Source organism: Sardina pilchardus, chromosome 16 (genome assembly GCF_963854185.1).
Source record: "Sardina pilchardus chromosome 16, fSarPil1.1, whole genome shotgun sequence".
Taxonomy (NCBI): domain Eukaryota; kingdom Metazoa; phylum Chordata; class Actinopteri; order Clupeiformes; family Clupeidae; genus Sardina; species Sardina pilchardus.
The window spans coordinates 6,401,844-6,426,843 of NC_085009.1; the positions used below are offsets into that span (position 1 = coordinate 6,401,844).

At 46.4% G+C, this 25,000-nt stretch overlaps 2 protein-coding genes across 4 annotated transcripts in view; both read left to right on the top strand.

The window, feature by feature from the left end:
- The window catches only part of dock8 (dedicator of cytokinesis 8), a 45,338-nt gene extending 39,029 nt beyond the window's left edge, over positions 1-6,309 (top strand). For all 3 annotated transcript variants that reach the window (XM_062517022.1, XM_062517021.1, XM_062517024.1), the window contains 9 exons: positions 1,071-1,214; positions 1,327-1,458; positions 1,901-2,035; positions 2,125-2,214; positions 2,386-2,622; positions 2,954-3,097; positions 4,319-4,425; positions 4,694-4,867; positions 5,151-6,309. In XM_062517022.1, the coding sequence (XP_062373006.1) occupies positions 1,071-1,214; positions 1,327-1,458; positions 1,901-2,035; positions 2,125-2,214; positions 2,386-2,622; positions 2,954-3,097; positions 4,319-4,425; positions 4,694-4,867; positions 5,151-5,202 (1,215 nt within the window). In that variant the 3' untranslated portion in view covers positions 5,203-6,309. The remainder of the gene's footprint in view (positions 1-1,070; positions 1,215-1,326; positions 1,459-1,900; positions 2,036-2,124; positions 2,215-2,385; positions 2,623-2,953; positions 3,098-4,318; positions 4,426-4,693; positions 4,868-5,150) is intronic.
- A 1,381-nt stretch (positions 6,310-7,690) lies between these two features.
- aopep (aminopeptidase O (putative)) overlaps positions 7,691-25,000 on the top strand; it is a 56,914-nt gene continuing 39,604 nt past the window's right edge. Inside the window, exons 1-8 of the mRNA XM_062516128.1 lie at positions 7,691-8,636; positions 8,737-8,903; positions 9,064-9,173; positions 9,596-9,873; positions 21,127-21,316; positions 22,554-22,660; positions 24,040-24,142; positions 24,300-24,407. Of these exons, the coding sequence (XP_062372112.1) occupies positions 7,873-8,636; positions 8,737-8,903; positions 9,064-9,173; positions 9,596-9,873; positions 21,127-21,316; positions 22,554-22,660; positions 24,040-24,142; positions 24,300-24,407 (1,827 nt within the window). The 5' untranslated portion in view covers positions 7,691-7,872. The remainder of the gene's footprint in view (positions 8,637-8,736; positions 8,904-9,063; positions 9,174-9,595; positions 9,874-21,126; positions 21,317-22,553; positions 22,661-24,039; positions 24,143-24,299; positions 24,408-25,000) is intronic.

The window sequence follows — 25,000 nt, forward strand, 5'->3', positions numbered from 1 at the left end:
CTTGCATTTTAACACTGTCCTGCGGCTTATGCACAATGTGGCTAATACACAGCAAATTGCTGTACAACTTCGGTGGACACAAAAAGGGCACCTGGTTCAGAGTAGGTGTGGAGGAGCAGTGGTAACCACTTGAGTTCGATTCCCCATCTGTTGTGAGTGTATCCCTTTGGATAACAGTGCCTGCTAAATATCAGTCAGCTTTAACTAAAACGTTATCCTTCCTCCCATGTGTTAGCTTCACCTATCCACTCTGTGAGCCATTTTTACCCGTTTGGGGCAGTTCCCTCTACGTGGATTAGGCTTTAAGAGTGGAAGAGACGGTCAATGAAGCACTCTCCTGAAATAAAGTGTTTAGTCTAGGATTAGGCCTGATGCATGCCCAGGAAGCCAGCCCATTTGGTCTTCATCCAGTTAGTACTGACAAGCATGTAAACACTGTTGGGAGAACGTTGAATTGATTTGGTGAATCTGAGATTCCTACCTCGGCTGTATTCATAACAGACACCTGACAAATGTTTTGTCAACCAAAGATCCAGACTGGTCCGGTGTGGTGCACTGTTCCGTGTAATCTAAATCTAAAGGGGAAATAAACACGTTTGTCAAATATTTGCACACGTCAATTGCTTATTGATTCTCAGTGCGCCTGAGTGAAGCAGCATCATTTGTGGTTGCACAGATCCAATGAGTGGGAGGGAACAGAGACAGGAGTGAGAGGGTTTGAGTTGATCAGTGCATGAAAACACTGAAAAGTGCACCTGATTGCCAGCTTTCCTGTGGTCTTGTTCCCACCCAGCCAAAAGATGGCGCTGTTGTGTTTGAGTCACTGATTCTTCGACCACTCATCTGGGCAAGAACAATGTAGTAATATTAGAAGTTACGTTCTTAATGTTTCAGGTTCAGGCTTTATTGTGAAATATATATATATATATAACCTGAAACATTAATAACACAACTTCTAATATTACTGCATAACTATATACATTTATCTTATCAGGGCAATGATTAGTTCTGATTGACATTGGCTAATATAGATGACACCGATGCTGAACATGTGCTGCTTGCTCCCACAGAACCTCTCTCCCAACGTGCTGGAGGAGTCGGCGGTGTCGGACGACGTGCTGTCCCCAGACGAGGACGGCGTGTGCTCTGGCCGCTTCTTCACGGAGGCCGGCCTGGTGGACCTGCTGGAGCAGGCCGCAGAGCTCTTCAGCAGCGTGAGTCACGCAGCGGCACGGCGGTCAGAGAGACTCTTCAGTGTCCAAATGGAATTAACGTTTATTTTTTTTTATTTATTGTTTTGTCTTCCTCTTCCATCTCTTATGGCAGGGTGGGCTGTATGAGGCTGTCAATGAAGTGTACAAGATCATGATTCCCATCCTGGAGTCTCACAGAGACTTCCGGAGACTGGCTTCCACTCACGACAAGCTTCAGAAAGCCTTCGAGAACATCATACAAAAGGCAAGCATACCAATCTAGAATACCACCATATTGGAATTCAGTTTACTCCATTATTACAAGTAATAATTACGAGATTAGTTGATTATTCTATTCATTGTCAACTGCTAAATCAATTGTCAACAATTTTTTATTTGATTTGATTTGTTCATTTTGTTATGGAAAATACTTCAAAATTCTCTGATTGCAGCGTCTTGAATTGTAATATTTTAACTACATCTTTGTCGTGTGGACGAAACAAGGCATTTGAGGACATAATCATGGGCTTTTGGAAATACTAATCAACATTTCTGACATTTTATCGATCAAGTGACTCATTGATTAATCAGCAAAACAATCAACAAATACATTGACTATGCTGATTATCGTTACTTGCAGCCCTAATGGTGACATCATTTCAGTTCAGTACTCATACTCATGTTCGGATTGTGTATTTCTCCAACAGGGACACAAGCGGATGTTTGGGACGTATTTCAGGGTTGGATTTTACGGCAGCAAGTTTGGAGACCTGGACGAACGTGAATTCATCTACAAGGAGCCAGGCATCACCCACCTCCCTGAGATCTCCCACAGACTAGAGGTGCGTGTCTTTGGACTTAGTGTTTTCAGCTCATACTTCTCACAGAATTAGAGGATGCTTAACTTTTCGGTCCTCTTTTTTTTGTACAGTCCTTTTACGGTCAGTGTATGGGAGATGGTGTTTTGGAAATGATCAAGGACTCCACACCTGTTGATAAGAGCAAGCTGGACCCAAACAAGGTGAAACATTTTTTGAACGTTTGATTAGAATGAGGACTTCCAAAGAAACTTCATTTCTACCTAGATGTAAATACCATTGGACTAGATGTAATGGACTAGATGTAAATACCATTAACAAGTATGTTTGTTCTGGACATTGTTTGTAAATGCTTATTGTGTATGTTTACCCAGGCCTACATCCAGATCACTTTCGTGGAGCCGTTCTTTGATGACTACGAGATGAAAGACCGTCTGACCAACTTCGAGAAGAACTTCAACCTGCGGCGCTTCATGTACACGACGCCGTTCACCAAGAGCGGCCGTCCTCGGGGCGAACTGAACGAGCAGTACAAACGCAAGACCATCCTCACCACCATGCACTCCTTCCCCTACGTCAAGACACGGATCCAAGTCATCCAGAAAGACGAGGTAACACCACCTGCCTGGGGCCCTGAATGGGGTGGGGGGTAGATATATGTGAATATAACACACTCAAACTCACACTCACACACACACACTTACACACATATTCAGAGTGAGTTTCATCTAACTTTTCCAGTTTTGAAGTCTGGTTGTAACTGCAATACAAATGACGACTTTTTAGGGGTAGCTGGAATGTATCCATTGATCAATAAGCCTGGCTATAGGTTAGATAGACTATAAGATCTATGTACACTTTCACTATTTTCTGCTTAACATTTCTTTAAATAAACCCATCTGCTCAAATGGCTGAGTCCTCCTGCCTTGTCCCTGTGTGTAGTTTGACCTGACCCCCATCGAGGTGGCCATTGAGGACATGCAGAAGAAGACCCGTGAGCTGGCCGTGGCCACCCACCGGGTGAAGCCTGACGCCAAGATGCTGCAGATGGTGCTACAGGGCTCAGTGGGAGCAACTGTGAACCAGGTAATTCACCCCCCACCACCATCACCACCACCACCATTACAGGGTCCAGGACTAGGGATTCTCCTCAGTGATCACATCCAAGCAATGATTCTAGTTTAATCATGGTTGTAGCAGAATGAAACGCCAATACAAAAGCCTCTGGAAATCTCTATGAACCTACTGTATCAGCGTGATCTTGTAAACTTCTCTCACTCTGCCTCAGAACTCTGTGTTAATAATTCAAATGATGCAGACAGTTGAGTATACTATCAAATAATATATTACAGGACCATCCTCGATAAGCGCAATGCACTCTGACTCATCTTAACCGTCCCTTGCCTTACGGCGCTCCAGCTCGTACACAATGTATGACATGGCGAACTGCTTGTTTTATTATAGGTGGGATGCTCTCACTGTTAGAAAAAACTCAAAACCCAATCCATACATATCTCTGCTGTGATCAGCATGAAGCTTTCACTGGGATCCTACACGATGGGCTTTGCGCTTTAGTCTCGCTGGGTGGTTGAGAGCCGTTAATTAACTCTCCTCATGTTGGCCTCATTTTGTTTGAGGGAAATTCTTTGATATCCGATATTTTTTTTTAATCAGGCGGTGACTTAACTAATGAGCTTGCGTTAGTCATCATTCAGTGCCGCTGAGATGCCCAGTGAAGTGTGATTAGCATAGCTATGGAAATTCAAAGCATTCTACTCATGTTAAGAATGCACAGGGAGAGACAGCAACTGTGATCAGGGAGTGATTTTTTTTTTTTTTTTTTTTTAACATTAACTCACAGTTTCCACCCACATAGATGTGACTCAAGCACTGTCCCACATAGACCAACCCAGTTTTTCACACCAGGCAACAGAATAGCAGTACCATAGTTTTACACCATGAGAACATTTTGATATATTTGATTTGTAATAGTTTCTAACAACAATATAGTAGCACTGAACAATACAGTAGCATTTGACCAGTGATCGTAATTCATTTGTGAAGCAAATAAATGTACGGTTGATCAAATAAAGTACTGGGCTCTCCCTACATGGCAATAGTTTTGAAATTGTTTAATGTGTGTAGAAAATACATGAACATTGTTGACGACAATCAGGAAGATTGTTCAGGAAGAATTTTTAACATGAATAGTCAAAATCATAAGCTCCACTCATACTGTATGAGCTTTAAATCCTCTTCTAAAGGAGTTCCACTGTGATAACTGTCCTGTGTATGTCTATATAATAGGGTCCCTTGGAGGTGGCCTCAGTGTTTCTGAATGAGATCCCAGCAGACCCCAAGCTCTTCCGCCACCACAACAAGCTGCGTCTGTGTTTCAAGGAGTTCATCATGCGGTGAGTTTCCTTTCAGTGGATTCCAAAAGTATGCGCTGTTCAAACTCATCTACAACACCCACCAAAATATACAAAATATATATACCAAAGAGCAGACAGTCACCAAAGTACACACGCCATACTTCAGCAGCAGAAGTTTACACTAATGTTGTATTGTGTGTGTGTGTGTGTTGTTGATTTTGCTTAGTTGTGGGGTGGGGAGGTTTCAGCATCAAATGTTAAGACTAATGCCTTGTCATGTGTGTGTTGACTTTTGGATTTCGCTCAGTTGTGGGGAGGCCGTGGAGAAGAACAAACACCTCATCACCGCGGACCAGAAGGAGTACCAGATGGAGCTGAAGAAGAACTACAACAAGTTACGGGAGAACCTCCGGCCCATGTTGGAGAGGAAGATTCCGGAACTGTACAAACCCATCCACCTAACCAAGCCCCGAATGGAGAGGTGGGTCTGACGGGTTGCTGCTACAGAGCCAGTAGTACCTGTGCGTGCTTCGAGAAGGAGAGAGGGATAAGGAGAAATTGTCTCTAAATTTAATTGTTCAGAATTCAGAGTATCGCATGTAAACTGTGTAGGCCTTTTTTACATTCCACTTTTTTCATATAATCAATACAGCAAAAATCTAATCATAGATTGGGACAACTCCGCACACTCTCCTTAAGACTGAGCGATTGCTTGCTGCGGCTTGTCACTCAGTTTTGTCTCGTTGTTTCTGCCTCCGTTCCAGGGACCTCAGCAAACGGGGCAGTTTCCGGCGAACCCAAGAGGACAATTCATGAAGGGGGACAAAGTGCGGTGGCTGCCAAGGAGACTGACTGCCTCCACTGAATCTGCTCAGCCCTGTTTCCCAAGCCCAACATAGCGCAACACACAGCTGCAGAGACAGGCAGTGAGACACAGTGAAACTGTGTGCACTGTACTCTTGACATTGACTGCATACTGAACTGTTGGGGTGCAAACGCCGTGCAAGACATCTAGAGCTCCCTCAAGACCTGTGCTGTGCCATAGACACTGGAGCACGCTTCTTCTCATCGCTGATCACGTGCCAGACTTCTTGCACAGTGAGCGCGTGCCATTCATGTAGATTTCAAACATGCCACAGGATTTGCCGATATGTGTCATTGTTATGTCGCTTAAGCACAAAGTGTGGGCAGTTTAATCTCCTAAATCCTGAAATGCCTTTATGTGTTCTGTAAAGGCCTTGGTACTGGAAATGTTGCTGGAAAAGAAAAAGACATTGATGAAACCTATGGGCATTTCTGTTTGCATTTTGAATTTTGTTTGTTGAATGTTTGACTTTGATTTGGCAGTTCAGCTAATTTGCACAGTTCAAACTGGTCTTTGCCACCAGTCAGGTCATTTCACAAGGGTTCGATATTTTCATTTTCATTTTTATACAATAGATTACTGATGTTCTTAAAATAATTTAACACATTGAACAATTACAGCTACAGGATCTGTATGTGATAACTGAATGGGTGTCTACATGGGGAGGGTGGGGAGAATGTCAATCAATCAAAATATATGATAACTTTTGTAACATGTCTGTAGATGAAATATTTGGAGAAAAGATTATTTTTCGTATTTTTCTGTGAAAATAAAATGGAGAAAAGGAATATATATACACTGTAGTTAGGCATAAGAGACATTCAATTTTATTCTTCTTTATTATTTTATAGATTTATCTTATGTCTAACTGTTTGTCTGCTATAACAACTTATCATCATCTGCATCTCACACAACTGTTCTTATGTCCATGTTGGAGCTTTTATGTTTAAAGTAAAAGTACCAACATAACACGATCTGTTACATTCCACATGTCGCTATTGTTTTTGCCATTTAGCAGCAATTCAAACCACTTCAGATTAATAAATACTGGAATATTGCGTTGACTTTGTGGGAGTGATCACTTGTACGATTAGTATTTTTTCATACACTATGGATGTTGGTGTAATACTTTTAGTTCAGTTTAATGTTTCCTCATTAAATCAGTGCACATGAGATGAGTAAAAAAATAGCTGCACAGTAATATAACTTAAGGAGTTACTACTGTACTATTATATAACTTAAGTGAGTAACCCAGTCTGTGTTTTTTTTCCTGATTGTCCTATTCAACTTTATGGGTTTCATCAGGTCCCTTTCCACAGGTTTATAAAATCGAACGCCTAGATTAAGGATGCAGACTGCATAACACCTGTGGAAAGGGACTGATGAAACTCATGAGTTGCAGTGATTTTATGTCGTGATTTTCAACGTTTATTCTGTTGGACCGACATGCATCACGTCTCGCAAAACAAACTGTTGTTCTCAGACTGAAGGACGTTCATTTACAAAAGTTATTTGTAAAGATGAGATTATTTTCTAAAAGCACTTCTATGGAGAAATGTTAGGTTATTAGAAAATTGCAGTGCATTTGAGCTGTACTCTGCTGTCGCACTAACATGACGTAATTATACCTCGACGGGGCACTCGTGAGTAGCTACAAGGTTGGTTACAAAGTTGCATTTAGCAGAACGATTCACTTAAGTTATTATTTGGTATGATTAATCAGTAAGTAGTATGGACATATTGTAGCTGGAACTCGACGACGATGTTCGCATAAAGCTTATTTCGAAGCTAAACAGTTAAAACGAGGGAAGTTACATGCTTGAGTTCCAGCAACTTAACGCAACATCCTCATTCTAAAGCACCCTTTTATTTTCCCTAATAAAGTATTGAAGAAACCATAAGGAAAAATATGTCGTCTTGTTGTGCAATGACTGTGTGAGGGCTAATATGAACCATTTGGCATTTGATAATGTTTTGCTCTCAACTCGTCAAGACCTAAACGCAAAAGCAGTAACAGTTGAAGTTACGTTCTTAAAATCAACACCTGAACGCCATTGCCTACTCCAGTCGTGCTCAATGTATTTTGGACGAGAGTTTTATGCCGCCGGATACGTAGCCTAATGCGGTGAGTGATTTAGCACTTCTTCGACTCTTCGGCAGCAGGTTGTAAATCTTCTGAATGAGTTCAAACGTCGCCCACCTGCAAGTGCATAGAACTGCAATTAACACCTGACGTTTCACTGGCAGTCTCTGAACCCTACTCAAATCTCAGTTCTAGGCCTACATCTTTCATCAACCAGTGTAGGCCTACTTACTGTAGCCAATATCACACATTTAGTAGGCCAGTAGCATATTACACCATAGTTTGCAACGACTGACGGTGCAATGACTGCAAGTTGACAAATAGCCATATAAGAAGTGGTGGTGTAGGAATACAGCCTATTGTAGATAACAAGCAAGCAGCATACCCACATAACCGTGTTAACAAAGATTTCTCTGCTTTGTTAAAGTCATTAATGTATAATTGTAGATAAATATTATAATTTCAGGGCACATTTTCTGTGGTTCAAGCACACACAGATCAGGTTACACTGTGAGTAAACAACGAGACTTGATAAACCATGGCAGAGATCCAGTCTGCTGTGGAGTCTGACCTCGATCCCAACAAAGATGACCTGCCCCTGCGAGCAAACACCAACCACATGCTGGTCAGACACTACGTTCTGGACCTGGCCGTTCACTTTGAGAGTAAGACCATCGGTGGCAGTATTGTTCTCTTCCTTGAGCCTGGCAAAGGAGCAGAGAGCACGGAGATCCCAGACTCCGCTCCCCTTGGGGCATCCACCACGTCTCTCCCCCCTCTTTGTGAGCAGCCAAAACAGGAGCCTCAGCTCCAGCTCCATCCGCAACCTGGTGCCACAGAAGTCACAGCGGAGACCTGCGCTCATAAACACGTTGAGGGAACTGAGGCACGTCCATGGGAGGAAGGTGCGTCTGAGGAGTTCACCTTAGTGTTAGACTGCTGTGATCTGTCGGTGTCAAAGGTAGAGGAGGTGGATGTGGCGTCTGTTCCGGCCATGAGAGCACTGTTGGGTGACTGTGAGCAGCCTCCTCAAGCAAGATGTCTCTCGTTCACACTGGTGGAAAGACTGCTGGCCCTGTCCTCTTCCTGCTGGAGGGAGCAGCACGACTTGTACCTCCAGTGCAGTACCGCCCCCTGCCCAGAGGGAGCAGCGCCCCTCAGCTTCCACACGGACCGCTGGAGCCTGCAGCTTAGGAAGAGAGGAGTCGGCTCGCCGAGTGGCTTCCCTCGCGTCCTCCGCATCTGGTACGAGACCAAACCCGAGGGGGCCTCGGTGAGGTGGACCGACACTCAAGATGGCAGGTTGGTGTGAGTCTCTCCTTGGGCCAGAGAGGGTCAGTACAGACAAGAGAAAGCTGTTTTACAGTGTGGTGCTTTTGCGTGTGTTTGCTCTCCCTCTCAGGTGCTGCGTGTACACCATGGGCTCTCCTATCAACAACAGGGCCCTCTTCCCATGCCAGGAACCACCTGTTGCCATGTCAACGTGGCAGGCCACTGTTGTGGCCCCCGCTGAATACACGGTTCTTCTCAGTGGGGAGAACCGCGCGGTACCCGTCCAAAAGGAGTCTGGTAATGAATCTTTTTATATGAATAGGTTCCTTTTTACAAAAATGCCCTTGGTGCTTGAATCTGTTTCCTTTTTATAAATGGCTCTGGCTACAGAGAGAAGTCTGTGTTGTCTCATTGCTGTCTAAACAAAGTTTTAAAGGTCCTAATTCTTCTTTCCAAGGATTGTCACGTTGGGCCTATTATGTTACCATGCCAATGCCTGCCTCCACTTTTACCTTGGCAGTGGGACAGTGGCACGAAGCCCGAGCAAAATCTGGCACGGCTGTGCCAGTCCTCACTGAGTCAAGCAACAGGTACTGTAGGGGCTGTGGTGTCTTAACGCTTCACACTTTTATGTCTGATGTCTGGGTAGGTAGATCATTAGTATATATTTTAAAAATGAGCATATAAAATAAGGTGGATGTAATTATAGATAAGCTGCAGAAGTTACAATGTTTTGATCATCTGCTTTATTGGAGAAATGTCCTACTGGTTACCACGTGCATCTTCAGTATGCACAATTGCACAGAATCAGACACTCAAGTGTCAAAGTGTCATTATTGTCTATTTAGGAAGACGTTTAACACTGGATCAGGAAAGTGTATTTCAAGAATACTTCATGTGTTTTGCAAACAATGTTATCCATATGCACTTTCCATAGCAGCGCAGGCGTGAGCACCTCAGGTTGCACTAGCGTGGAGAAACCATGCCAGGAGTTCCAGGGCGCCCCTGATGGCCCTGCCCAGACCCAGAGCGTGTGCTCTCACGTGGACTACCCGTGCCGCTTCGCCCTGACCCCAGCCTGGCGGGAGGCCGTCATCCCCCACCGCGTCTTCTCTCCCGCCTGCCTCCTGCCGCAGGTGGAAGCTGTGGTGGTGCCTCACCTGCCCGCCTGTCTGGCCGCCGCCCACGCCGTGCTGGGCGTCCACCCGTTCTCTCACCTGGACGTCCTGCTCGTCCCCTCAGGGTTCTCCAGTCTGGGGATGGCGAGGTGAGTCATCACGTTTATCTTTTTTTTCCATCTGTGAAATGGCCTAAATTCGTCTCTCTCTCTGCTGTGCCGTTCTGTTTATATTTTTCCTCTGGCCATCTCATTTTATTTTTTGCTCGGTTCGTTGGTAATGCTGTGGACTAGAGGCTAAATTTAGGTAAAACTATGCTGTTTTTTCCTGGATTTGTTTCCCCCTCTGATTACATTCTGGTGGATTCCTGTCCAAGCACCAGCCGAATCTATTTCTTGACCCGCAAAGCCACTGCATAATTTATGTCCCCTGTGTGTTTGACAGCTTTGCCGGTTGCTTTCCTTTTTCCTGAGCAAGGTGGGTTACATTTCTGGGGAGTCAGTGCGTGTGTGGGATACACTCTTTGGTTCCATCATTTTGTATTTTACATCGGAGGACCAGTCAGAATTGAATTTCAAAACTTATTTTCTCTTTCTTTTGCAGAGTGAGATTAGTTTGGCTTGTTTGTTACTGATGGAGAGATTGCATTTTTCATTAATGTTGCAGCGAAAATTCATAACAGAGTAATGGCAATTTGATACAAGTTTAATAATACAGGAGGTCATTTTCCATCAGTCTGAAAGACATATTTTTATCTATTAAACATGATGATTAATGTTTGTGTTGCACGCTATCATCAAGCAAGCATATAACATGTTTATTAGCCCACTGTTGATCGACCATCAGACATTAATTGTGGGCCGAGTTGCTTGCATTTTGCCTACAGTATTCTTTTGAACTCTGTCTATCTTGCCAAGATCTTCAGTGTTGCGGTCATACCCCTGTATGTCCTCACCAGCAATTTCTTGCCCAGTTTCTTGCAGCAACATGCAAAGAGGAGAGGACATCTTACACACGTCCTTGTGTGTGTGTGTGTGTGTGTGTGTGTGTGTGTGTGTGTGTGTGTGTGTGTGTGTGTGTGTGTGTGTGTGTGTGTGTGTGTGTGTGTGTGTGTGTGTGTGAGAGAGAGAGTGAGACAGAGAGAGTTTGTGTGTATGTGTGTATGTGTGTGTGTGTGTGTGTGTTTGTGTGAGAGAGAGTTTGTGTATGTGTGTGTTTGTGTTTAAGAGAGTGTTTGTGTGTGTGTGTGTGTGTGTGTGTATTATGTGCGCATTTCCATGTGGGAGGTTGGAGGGGGGAGGGCCAGGGTGGGCGTCTGGAGAGCCGATCCCCCAGGATGTGGGAGAGGATGTGCGGATTATTCCCAGCAACAAAAGCCATTAACTCCTGGAAAGACTTCAGAGGCCAGGGAGTGATTTTAATCTGAAAATTGGTAACTATGCTGGCCCAGGTTCCTGGAGCCACGCCAGGGCTCTGCTTTTATATCATAGTGCTTCGTTTACGGTGCGGGATTGGAGGGAAAAGAGTGATGGGGGGGGGGGGGGGGGGTGTGTGGGCTGTGGACCAGTGTGGGGGGGGTGGACAGGGGTGGACGGGGGTGGTTTTGGGGTGAAGCTGCCATTGGGGACACAGGAGTCAACTAAGGCCAGACTGGAGGCAGATGCTGATTTAATCCCTGTACGGTTACTGGCTGAGTGCAACATCGCGCAGCACTTGCTGTGCTGGGAAATAGCAGCGTACCGACTTCCTGAATTGAGCGTTTCATTGCACTAACCAGAGCAGAGATTCAGTGTTTCAGTCCATCATTTATCTTCTCCAATGATATAAAAATGTTTTGTGTGTGTGTGTGTGTGTGTGTGTGTGTGTGTGTGTGCTACTGTTGTCAGTCACTGTATAAAGATCAATTTATTTTCAGCAGTTTCCTGGATGGTCGGAAAATTGCTGCAAATTTAGAGTAATGCATGCAGTGTACTTGACATTTACTCGAAATGCCGACCTTTTGGGAACGCAGCATACATTTCCCCCCCTCTTCTGTATGCCGTCCTATTCTGGTACGTTCCGTAAGGAGCGGGGCAGACATGTTATTCAGTCATCTTGCACACTCATAAACGGGTCGTGTTGTGGGTGGAGTGTTTAGGATTTTTTTTTTTTGCTCCGCCGTTTTTGTGCTGGCGCTATCTCCATCTCTTGCCCACGTCATGCGGCTCAAATTTAGCCTTACAGGAAGGGCACAGCATTTCCTTTCACTTTGAAGACGCTCAATTTGTGCATTTCGACAAGCCAGTGAAGACCGAGCGAAGTTTCACTACTCCAAGACTTTGTAGCCGCTCTCTTCTCCTCTCTCTCTCTCTCTCTCTCTCCATCTTCAGACAGTTTGCACGGACTGAACCCTCGTTCGCCGACATTTATCTGAGACTATCGGAGGAGTATGTGGTCTTTGAGCCCCTGATGAAAACGCTGGTGCCCATTTCGAAGGCCATTTTTAGCCGCTCATTCTTTCTCACAGGCTCGGGAGATGTATTATTCATGGGAAAATAATGTCCGATAATAGTTCAGCGCGGCCTGCTCCGACGCCCCCATTAGGAAGGGAGCTGCTTAGTCTGGTGTTCATGGAGCCCCTCTGCTGCATTTTTAAATGGGATATTTGTATGGCTTCATGTTACAGATTACTCCCTCTATTCTGATCTAATCTGGCCACATTATGCTGAAATGATGAAATTATAAATTCCCACACACAGACGAAAGAAAGGCTTAGCAGCACTGTCTCGAATGTAAAAGACAGGACTGACCTCCTGATAAAAGTTGCCATCCCTTGTTTTTCTTTCTTTCTTTCTGTCTACCTATCTGTCTGCTTGTCTGTCTGCCGATCTGTCTGTCTGTCTGTGTGTCTTTTTTCTGTCTTTCTGTCTGTCTGCATGACTCTTTTCTCTTTGTCTCTGTCTGTCTATCTTCATTCCTCGGTACCCACCAACACCATAGCCAGCAGATTGCATCCCCTCGTGTAAATTCCTCGGAATTGCATTTCTAATTCTTACTTGTCATATCTCTCAGTGTCGATCTCTCCATATTTTTCACAATCAATCTGGCCTGCTCCTGACCTCCCAGAGCCCCCCGACTCCGACTCCACCCCCCTGTTTTCCAGCCCCTCGCTGACCGCTCTATCCTCCTGAGAGGCCGCTAATGTTCCTCCATCAGCCTCCGAATCGGAGAGCCGGAGGGGTGACGTGCCCTCCGCGATGATGGGCTCTGCGTCTGGAGCTCCAGATGACCATAAGGGGAAGAGAGCGGCCGCCTCAGGCCGGCAGAGTGCGGAGTGGGGAGGGGGGTTGGGGGGGAGGGGGGGGGGGGGGCGGATGGGAAGTGTGTGGAATGCACGCTGGACCGACCAAGAGCCAAAACAGAGACTGAGATAACACCGTTTAAATAGCCCTCCTTTTCTCTCTCTCTCTCCTTCTCTCTCTATCGCTCCTTCTCTCTCTCTCTCTCTCACACACCCTCTCCTTCTCCCTCTCTCTTCTCTCGATCACGTCACTCTCTTGATTCAGTGCTTTATTGGCACAGCAATGAAACATTGTTTGGATGAAAGAATGGCATCCGACACATCCAACATTGATTTAATGAGGAAAGAATCTCAAAACCAGAATCACGCATGTTATTTGTGTATATTTGAGAGTGTGTGTCTGGGCACATTGATTGGCATGTGTTTGTTTATGTGTGTGCGTGTGTGTAGATGTGTGAGTGTGTGTGGGCGCGCATGTGTGTGTGTGTGTGTGTGTGTGTGTATGTGTGTGTGTGTGTGTGTGTGCGCGTGTGTGTGTGCGTGTGTGTATGCGTGTGTGTGTGTGTGTGTGTGTGCGTGTGTGTATGCATGCATGTGTGTGTGTGTGTGTGTGTGTGTCTCTTCTCCCCTCGGAGGATTTCCTCCCTTTCTTTCTCTGCTGTGATTGCCAAGAGGCTCTCGTGGAGTGCGGCAGAACACCTTGGCGCTTTGGTCCCCGTGACGCAGGGAAACGGACAGCTGCTAATCAACTTGGCGCGGCCGGCCATGTTTGCTTCCTGGAAATCTTCAGAGATTTGTTTGTCTTCCTCTTCACTTTTTGCACCGTCACACATAAGCCGAAATCCATGGACATGATTCATATGTTATTGCTCCCAGTGTGTTTCCCCTGTGGTCTGTCTCTCTCTCTCTCTCTCTCTCTCTCTCTCTCGTGCTCTCTCTGTCTCTCTCTCTCTCTCTCGTATCACATTCAGTTTGTTCCCCGTCTCTCTCTTGCTCTCTCTTTCTCTCTCCATTTCTCTCTTTCTCTCCCCTATAACATTCAATTTGTTCTCTCTCTCTCTTTCTTCCTCCCTCCCTCCCTTCAAATCAAATCTCACTCTTTTCCAACACATCATCCCCTCCCAACCCCCCCACCCAACCACAAGTGCAAGTCCAAAACCACCAGCAGCAGCACCACCACCCCCACCAGCACCACCAGCAGCAACACCAACAGTATCAGCACCCCCAGCACCACCAGCAGCACCCCACCCCCACCGTAGCTGTGCGCGCGTGTGTGTGTGTGTGTGTGTGTGTGTGTGTGTGTGTGTGTGTGTGTGTGTGTGTGTGTGTGTGTGTGTGTGTGTGTGTGTGTGTGTGTGTGTGTGTGTGTGTGTGTGTGTGTGTTATGACAGCGCATTCCTGCCTGGTGAGCAGGGCCTCTCTCCTTCTCTTGTGTGCCCTGTCCCACAGGTTAGCATCCCCGAGGGGGAAGTGTTCGGGTCAGTGCCTCTGTTTAAGCAGTTCTCCGGCACAGCACGGCAGGACTTAGCAGTCAACACTGTCTTTGTGGAATCTGCCATCGCCGGCCGCTGAAGGAGTGAAATATGTGAACAATTCAAAAGCACCAAAAAGTCATGAAGTAGTTACTTATATAGAAACTGATACAGATTTACCTTATAGACTTATACTGTATACGTTTGTGCATAATATATGTATACATGTGTACAGTGCACACACACACACACACACACACACACACACACACACACACACACACACACACACACACACATACATACATACATACATAGATACATACAAACATACATACGTACTGTACATACACACACACAGTGTACAGGTTGTATAGAGAAAGCCAAGGCCATATGCTGCTTATGCTTTATGCCATATGCTTAAATAGCAGTCCTGTCCGCCGCTTTGGCTGGACTTTGACCGCTGCCTGTGATGCTTAAGCTCCTCCGCTGGCCGAAAGGCGCGGCGCCTATTTCCTGGATATTTATTTCCAGGCTCTGATGTTCTCGTTCATGTGATCTGCCCTAAAATGGACTGGCATTTAACACTGGGGCCTCCAGCGCCTCCACTAAGGGAAAGGTCCAGAGGCTGATCGGGAGCAGGCCAGGAATGCCAGATATTTGAAGTCAGCGGTTCGAGAACAAAAAAAAGAAAAAGAAAGAAAGAAAGAAAGAAAGAAAGAAAAAGAAAGAGAGAGAGAGAGAAAGAAAGGAAGGGAGGGAGGGAGGGAGGGAGGGGTGGAGGAAGGCTCTGTTGGTGTAGTCTTTTGTCTAAAATAACCTCAGTGGCTTAACCAAAAACAGGCAGTTTGGGGGGTTTCTGTGGAGGAGGAGTCTGATATTATTTTAACATTGTCGTGACTACATGACAGCATCTCTCTGTTGTTTTTGTGGCTTTTTTTAAAAGCACTCTTGGGGAGGTTCTCTTGGTTACACAGGCTTACTGTGGTTCTACTGAAGGACTACTCACTGTCACTTCCATGTAATGTATGACTGCTGGGTAAACTCTAGTTTGTGTGCTCCGTTTGCATTGCTTTTCCAAAAAGCCGCTGCCCATATATTATCTAGTACCTGTGTTGTCACAGTGTGTGAACCTATAGAATCTACGCCATGCCCAACCTGCCACAGGTAATCCTCCTAGAATAACGGAAGGGCGGAAAATAACGAGAGCGGTGTCGTTCAGCAAGAAGTCTTTCAGCAAGTTGTCGAAAAGCCGTAGACGTGGACCTTGTCTGGGAGAGGGCGCAGGGAGATAATAAACTGTCTAAACAAACCGGGTGCTGACGACAGAGCATGCCCAACATGCCACGGTTTAGTGTGGCCTTGTCAGCTCCGACTGGAGATTAAACAGCGAGAGAGAGAGAGAGCGAGTGCAAGTGCAGTGCAAGTCATGATTTGACAATGCTGGTTGTCCCACAGGGACACTGGAGGCTGAAATGTCCATCCACTGCCTGACACTAATAAGGCATGCTCCCTACTCTGCTGTGTGGGCCAACCAGGAGATGTGGATCCTACTGCTCCAGCCATATGTGTCAGGAGTTTGGCTTCTTGACTTGGCTTATTGAGGGTTGTGACTACCTCTCCCACAACTGGCTTTGTCCACCTGTAGGTTACGCATCTTAGTTAGTAAAGGATAGGTTACATATGATATGTTGAAAGCGTATTTTTGAGTCTTCAAGTGGTACTTTATGCCTCGACATTTTCCAATTGTTTTTGAGTTATATTTTTTCCCCTCGTGAGTTCATGATCTCACTCCACCCTGAACAAAGGGCCTCTGGCGCGCTGGAAGGAAACCGTTCCCTCCGCGGACCTCCGTCTGACCATTTTGGGCTAATCGAGGCTGCAATTGCGCCTCTCGGCGGGTGCCAAACCCGCGGCTGGCGGCCGTTGCCGCGCCTGCGAGGGAGGCCCTCGTATTTTAGATTTACTTCCCGTCAGGCGCGGGTCATACCACTCCGTTCCCGGGCGTCAGGCGCGGGTCATACCACTCCATTCCCGGGGCGCCTGCCAGAGGGTTGCTGCTGCTGCACCAGAGGCCTCCGTCTCCAGCGCTCGCTGATTGCTCATTTGTCGAGGCTCACTTAGTGGCGAAACCCAACGAGCAGTGGAATCCTGATTTTTCGGGGTCGTAAATTAAGGCCTGTGGATGCGATTTTGATGATGGGATGTGAAGAGTTCGGGTTCCCACGCTGGGAAACACGCGAGGGGAGAGTGTGAGTAACTCGGAGATGATGAGTGTTTCACTCCCTCCCTGAGTGAAATGTCCTCTGTCAAGCCCCCTGTAGGAGTCAACTAATTATGTGGCTTGTTGCCTTTAGCCAAGTTATCCTGTGGCCTGATTCATCCACAGGGCGCTTTAAGCGTGATATACCGTACAACACACACACACACACACACAAACACACACACACACACACACACACACACACATATATAAATGTATGCACACACACACACACACACACACACACACACACATATACACCCACACATATACACACACACACACACGCACACACACACACACACACACACACACACACACATACACCTGGTCTCTCCCAGAGGTTTCTCACGGCCCACCTCAGTTTAATCAAGGGTGAAATGGTTCACTCAGTGTGTTTGGAAAAGCCGCCGTGTCACCTCCGTTTGAGAGAGAACTGCGCCTCGTGTCAGCGCCGCGTCATGAATCGGCCTCCACCGCCGGCAGCGGTGGTACAGTTTGGACAGCTGAGGGAGCTCTGAAGGGGGGAGGGGGGGGCTCTGAAAGCCGTGCTTGTTCGGGCTGGTCGGCTGGCGGGCGGGCGGGCGGTTAGGGCCGGTCGGCGGTGGGGTGATTTGGTTTGTCACGGGCCTGATGGATTCCTCGTCCCACAGAGGAACAGTCGCGGGCGTGTCCACCTTGGCTGCTCTCTGGAGTGTCTGGAGCCAACGCAGCGCAGCACAGCGCAGCGCCACAAAGGACGCCCTATTCAGCCGCTCAGAGAGAGATGGCCAGAGATGACAGGCTAATTTTAGACATCTGGCTGTCTTATCCTCTCTCTCACTTCTGTGTGTGTGTGTGTGTGTGTGTGTGTGTGTGTGTGTGTGTGTGTGTGTGTGTGTGTGTGTGTGTGTGTGTTGTACTTGTGCTTGTGTGTCTGTGTGTGTTTGTGTGTCTGTATGCATACAGTAAGTTTTTCACTTTTCTCTCTCTCTCTTTCTCTCTCACAAACTCTTTATCTCACACACACTCTCTCACACATTCTCTCTCTCTCTCACTCACTCGCTCTCTCTCTCTGTGTGTGTGTGTGTGTGTGCCGGCGTGCATATGTGTGTTTTCTCTGACCCTTTTAAAAGCACCTGGTTGGCACCATTGGAGATGAATGAGCCATGAGGGGGTTTTCTGGGAGCTTTAGAGTCCTCACTGGACTGCTGTCCTGACGGGCAGCTGAGCACGGAGGAATTCTTCAGCTGACCCTGGGATGAGACCTCCAAAATTTCATTTATTTTTAGAGGAAAGGGAAATCTGGACACTGAGCTACTGAAAGGAGTTGGCGTGTGTATGTGTGTGTGTGTATGTGTGTGTGTGTGTGTGTGTGTGTGTGTGGAGGGGTGTGTGTGTGAGACTTCAAGGAAGAGGGAGAGAGAGATCTGGACAGTGAGGTACTGAAGTATGTGAGTGTGTGTGTGTGTGAGAGAGAGAGAGGAGGGGGAGTGTGTGTGAGACTTCAAGGAAGAGGGAGAGAGAGATCTGGACAGTGAGGCACTGAAGTGTGTGAGTGTGTGTGTGTGTGAGAGAGAGAGAGGAGGGGGAGTGTATGTGAGTCTTCAAGGAAGAGGGAGAGAGAGATCTGGACAGTGAGGCACTGAAGTGTGTGTGTGTGTGTGTGTGTGTATGTGTGTGTCGGGAGAGAGGGGATGGAGAGTAGAGGCCATCAGAAGGACAAAGGTAACACAATTATACAGTAGTCATCATCATCCATCTTGAGGCTGAACTCGTGCTGGCAGTCTGATCAATTGAAAGCATATTGCGCTACAGCTTAGACTGAAATATTATACTCAAGTTCCTGTTATAATCTCTAATCAACTAGGATATTCTGTGAAATTTGGGGAGAAGCAATCAACATTTGGAATTGACAAATATCAAAAGCTTAAACTTCAATTTAAGCACGGACTAGATACATTTACCGTAATTTCCCAACCATTAGCCGTGGCTTATACACTGATTTTGCTAAATTTCTTCAGCTATGAGGTTACTACACGGGGGCAGTTAATATTGTATTGTTGTATTGTATTGTATTGGTTCTTTTAGTTTGCATAAAACACTGTCCTGCAGCTTATACACAATGTGGCTAATACACAGGAAATTACTGTACAACTGAACAATGGTGGTTTTAGAAGGATCATTTTGATCTGATAATATTTTTTAAGCATCACACTGGCTGAAGAAGCACCAATGCAGCGTTGATATAGGCAGTATTGCTTATTGGCTATATATTGCTATCTATGCTGCATGCTCTGTCTGTAGTCTTACGGGGGAGCTACACCAGGCACGTAACTGAAGTGTTCCGTTTGCAATGCGTATGCTGCAGCAGTTAATAATCACTGTAATCAATGGAAGTAGCTACACCTGATGCGACATTGGCGTGTACATTGAAAATAGGCCATCCGGGTACTTTTCGCCTACTAGTTGATGCCTACTAAACTGGATTTTACGGAACTCCTCCGTTATACGCCTGGTGTAGCTCCCCTGTTGCACTGTATATGACAGACTGCATAGCTTCTTAGCCAGCACTGTTGTTGTGGCCTCCGTAAGTGGTCACTTAATGCCAGACCCTAACCTCCACAAGACACGAGTGACCTTACGCGACTCGCTCCGTATTCCCACATCACGGGCCGGCTGTAATGACCGCACTGGAGTCCTCTGGTCCGTAATGTTAATGCTGTACAGCCACACTGAGCACGGGCTTGGTGAGTACGGCTCCAGATGTGAGTAAGTGCATGCAGGTGAATGTTGCACATGATTGTTGCACGTGATTGTTAATGATGATGTATCGGCCTTCTTATTGTTTTTTTTGTGTTTGGTGTAACGCAACTGTCTACTCTGTAACTTTCCACTCACTCAAACCCCCCATACCATAGGCACCTGAACAGGTTTACAGGTGTGTCACGGCACATTTGCTTTCTCTTCTCAGGGTGTATTCATAAATTAAGTGATTACGCTTTTAAGCGACGCAGAGCGACATAATCCCTGCAAAGATCTTGTTTGCATTCATACCACACACACACAATGCCGAAAAGGCCTTATCAGGTGGAAGTGCGTAAGTCCATTTCACACTTGCTAAAGCATCAAGGTATTCGAAAGGGGCCGTGTGGACACAAAGGCGGCGGGGTGTTGGTTTTCCTCTCCCTTTGCGCGACTTTATCTGGACCCGCGCGATTAGCACGGCGGCTCACCAGGACACTCGGGGAGAGGTCAGCCGAGGTACTCCGCGCTGCACGCCTGTGGTTTTCCCCTCCCTCCCTCCCCGCGCCCCTCTCTCTCCCTCTCTCTCGCCCGCCAGAGCACTTCGCTTTTTGGACTCCTGTCTGGGTTTTTTTTTCCAGCTCCACTAAAAAGACAACCGCTCACTCTAGAGTAGCATCTGGTTCAGATGTGGCCCAGTGCTGGCTCAAGTCTGGCTCAGTTAAAGCCCACAACTGGCTCAAGTCTGGCTTAATTGTGGCCCAGCGCTGGCTCAAGTCTGGTTTAATTGTGACCCAGAGTTGGCTCAAGTCTGGTTCTTCAGGGCCAGACTCCAGTCAGTAGTCAGCTGTTCTCTGGGACCAGACCCAACTGGTGTGTTCATCGGTGAGGTAATGTTAAGTAACATGCTCAGTGATATTACTAGTGTTCCGGAATGTTCTGTCGTTCTTCTGAGCGTCACTCAGACATTATTTGGGGCCAAACAACTGTCTGACATTAGCCCTGGGTGTCATTCTTTCCGCGCTCCCCCCCGGGGGAAGGTAACAGACGGGGCTGTCGTGCGATTGAAGAGCCGGGCTGCTTATTTAATGCCGTTAGCACATGCCGAAGGAATTCACTGTGAAGGGTGTGACTCCACCAGTCGCCTCATGTGGCCTAATTTCACTCACACACACACACACACACTTTCACACACTAACACACACACACACACACACACACACACACACACTGTCTAGCCACTGGTATCTTCCCTATCCATCATTACACAAGGGCAGTCAAAACATTTGCTTAAGTTCTGTCTGCATGATGGATTCCCTTGTTTCTTATTCTACTACTGTCTGTTGTGTATAGTGTACACTACCTGTTTTTCCTGCCTTATTCACATCTCAAACAAAAACAAATATTCCTTTAGACTATTAGCATGGCAGTGAACACTTCCAGCTTTGTCCCATTACATGGATTAAGATACATGGATCTTTCCCCCCCCCGCTCCAGGACTGGGCTTACTTCGTTCATGGCACATTTCCCGGAGGTGTTTTAAGGGCACAGTGGAACGGAACATCACCTCAGAACCGTGGGGGGGGTTCCACCGCTCCGATGGCGGCCAGGCATTTTGTTTACTTTTGCACGTGCAATCTGATCGGCGCGTCTGTCTTTATAGCCCCCATGTGGTGTTCCTGTCCCAGAGCGTGCTGGCGGGCCCCCCGCACCTGTGCGGCGCCCGCCTGTGCCACGAGATCGCCCACGCCTGGTTCGGCCTCGCCATCGGGGCGCGCGACTGGACCGAGGAGTGGATCAGCGAGGGCTTCGCCACCTACCTGGAGGACGTGCTGTGGGCGAAAGTGCAACAGGTAACCTCTCTCTCAGGTGTCTCCCTCTGACGCTGGGAAAGAGCTTGTAGAGCTTGTATTCATTACTGTTATTGACTATTATTGACACATTTAACCCTTCCCATGGCGTTTTTGCATCACATAAGATACATTCTCATTGAGCTCAATGCAAATTAAACCAGTTAATAGGCTAACTGAAATAAAACCATGCCAATCTCTAGGTATGGTGAAGGGTATGGGATGTTGTGGGGCTATTTTAATTCCAAAGGCTAAGGGGACTTTATCAGGGTCATTCATCACAAAGAAAATCGATGTCCTTAAAGGTTGGATACTTCCTATTTTTTTCATTAAGATCAATTTCCAAAAGATGATTTTATATTCCTCTTTATATTCAACTTTAGCATGTGTTCCAATACTTATGGAGGGCACTGTATATGGTACTATTTATTACTGCATATGCACGCTTTTACCTGATATCCAAATGTGTGTTGTGCTGCACCGTATTTGTGTCTGGTTTGAGTTTAACACAGTCATGAGGGTTCTTGAGATGTTCCATCAGTTGAAATGCTGGACTGGATTTTTCTAAGACAAAATGTCTCCGTAAATTGGTGGTTTGATATTTGTGAAGGCTGAAGCATATTACCTAAAATATGCCTTTATGAGTTGCGCGCATAATGCCCCAATCCCTCTGCCCTTCTCCACAGAATATTTCTCCACAACCACAGTGCTTTCCTGCCAGTTCCACTGCAACACCGTAGAGCTCTGCTTTCTTGTTTTGCCAAGCGTATGGAGATGAATGCCATTAAGCAGACTGTGGCACTTCATAATGTTCTCTCCGCGACTCAGGCTTTCTATTGATCGCTCTCTGTTTTTCTATTCTTCTCTCTCTCTCCACTTCCTGTGTTCTAATCCCCTTCATCCCTTCTTTTTTCTCCCTGTCGTTTATCTCCTTTTTGTCTTTCTCTCTCTCTCTCTCTCTCAGCTGCTTATTGACAACAAGCACACTGCACTCAACTGGGCTGAAAAACACAGTGGATGTGAAAGCATCAAGAGCATTGAGAGCATTGCTCAATACCAATAAAAAGATGTTTTATGAAATGCAACAACTATAAAAACATTATGGTGCAATGCTGCCCAGTATGATGGTCTAGTCTGTCTGTTTCTAAATCATCTCTCTCTCTCTCTCTGTCTCTCTCTCTCTCTCTCTCTCTCTCTCTCTCTTTCTCTCACTCTCTCTCTCTCTCTGTCTATCCCTCAGTTGAGCCACCGTCAGGAGGAGGACCAGCTGCATCTGAGGGCTCTGTTGAGGTGGAGGCGTCTCCATGATGAGCTGCAGAACTCCGAGCAGGAACTCCAGATCCTCAGGTCCCCCTCTCATTGGCCACCTCCAACAGCAACATCATTCTAACTGTGTGAACATAAACACATAATGCTATATAATGTTATATACTAATCTATTGAAGCAAATGACTGAAATGCAATGATTACTCTCGAACGGAGAACATAAATAATTGCTTTCTAAATTTGATTTAATGAAGATTAAATTTGAACTTGTGAAAGCGTAGGGGAGAGGAGAGAAGTCTTTACAACCCACGGTGCTGCCATTTATTATGTAACCCAATGGATTTGTCAAGCATTGTAATTAATGTTGGACAGGCGGAATATACGACATACGTTTTTCGGTGGAGAAAGTGGAGCACCTTGTCTGTGTTCCACCGCAGCTCTCCAGACAGGCTAATTAGCGCAGGTCTGTGAGCCAGTTTGGTCCGGACTAATGGAGCGGATCAGTTGTCTCAGGGCAGGAGACGGACCGGGCCAGGGCAGTCTTGGCAGGACATTCAAATCGCTCTCGAAAAACCTGAGTTTCCCCTGGAATATCATCTCATATCATAGCTCACACACACACACACACACACACACACACACACACACACACACACACACACACACACACACACACACACACACACACACACGCACACGCAATGCCCTTAGCAGGCAAGAGAAACATGGAGGCCAGATGGACATTATTTTTTTCCATTAATGTTAGCTGTGGTGATTAAAGCTGCTGGTTAATGTATCCGAACACGCTCCGTGATGATGACCCACAAAATGTAATTGATAAATGAAGGGCCCTCTCTTGGCTGGCTACACTGGAGTGATTACATCTTAAGACATGAGGAACGATGTGATGCAAATGTCGCCTGGTTTCACCAGACTCACTGAACTTCGTTTCACTTCCTGAAGAGAGTCTGGGCGCTCTCCAGCCCTATACCATCGTTATGGGCGGAGACTTTGCGTGAACTTTGAAATCATTGGTCCAGCCTACCCAATCACATGTTACACCCTACTTCGTCTAACCTTTACAAACTGCTAACCAGCCTCATCAGCAGTCAGGAAACAACGTACAGCATGTAGGCCTGTATGTACACATTCTTCCGACCACAGTTCTTTTTTTTTTTTATGTTTGCAGGCGTTGTTGCTAGCGTTTACCACAGACACAGCTACTTTCGATTTCACAACTAACGTCCCCCGCTCGTTGCTGATTGGCCCGCCATCCTGGTGGCTAACAGAAATGTAAACGCTTCGAGAGGAGCCAGACGAGTAATCTCAGTGAAATGTAAATGAGTGGATATTCTGGGCAGGCAGAACCAGACTAATGGAAACACTCTTACTCAATGACATAAAAAATGTCTTTAGGTTTGCTAACTCAAGATCTGTGTTCCCCATTTTCTTGCACACAGGCCCCACAAGGAGAGCACCGGAGCAGTGGCCGAGTCCGGAGCGTCCACGGTGAAGCATGGCCTCAACCCGGAGAAGCCCTTCATGCAAGTCCACTACCTCAAGGCAAAGCCAGACTGCGGTGTCCTAAAAAGCATACTATAAATGTTGTTCATTAGGGGAAAAATAATCTCCCGCTTCAAAATGCGGAGAGCGGGTCATTCATCATCACGATCGGACAGATGGATTGAATCCCGCTTGTTCTCTGTTCTCCCCCCTTTAGGGGTATTTCCTGTTGAAGTTTCTGGCCAGCTTCACCGGGCACGAGCAGTTCCTCGCCTTCCTTCGGCTGTTTGTGAGCACATACCACGGACAGCTTGTTCTCTCTCAGGTAAGAGGAGGGTGTATGTTTGTAATTACGGTGGCCACAAGCATTCCCAGAATTTCCTGCAGTGCCATTGGTAGAGACGGCGAGGTTGAGTGTTATACTATAAAAGTTAATGTCAGGGTCCATTGAAGGCTTTCTGCACTATTCTTAGGCCTAACTAATGTACACATCCGCTGTGCGCTGTGTGGATGGAACACAAGGTGACCTCAGAGCAGTAAACAACAATAACATCATAAAATGTTAGCACATCTCTGGCGCCTGTCTGCCGTTGATGACACACAAGGCAACTTTTTGAGCAATGTTGCTGGGCAATGAGTGCTGTGGTTCTAGCACCTTCCCGTTGATATTGGGTCACTATTTGTTTTGTCTGAAGAACTTTAATCACCAGTAGGACCATTGTTATCATCCAATCACGTTACATGGAACTCATGATGTGATTGCCCGCCCAGCAACATTGCTTAAAAATGTTGCTCCATGATCACCTTAAGCCTCAAGTCAACTGACGTATTGCTCTGGGCCCCCTTGTTTACATGCTGCTTGGTACTTGATCTGTCAAGAAAAATACCCATCAGATTTGTTATACAAAACAATATACG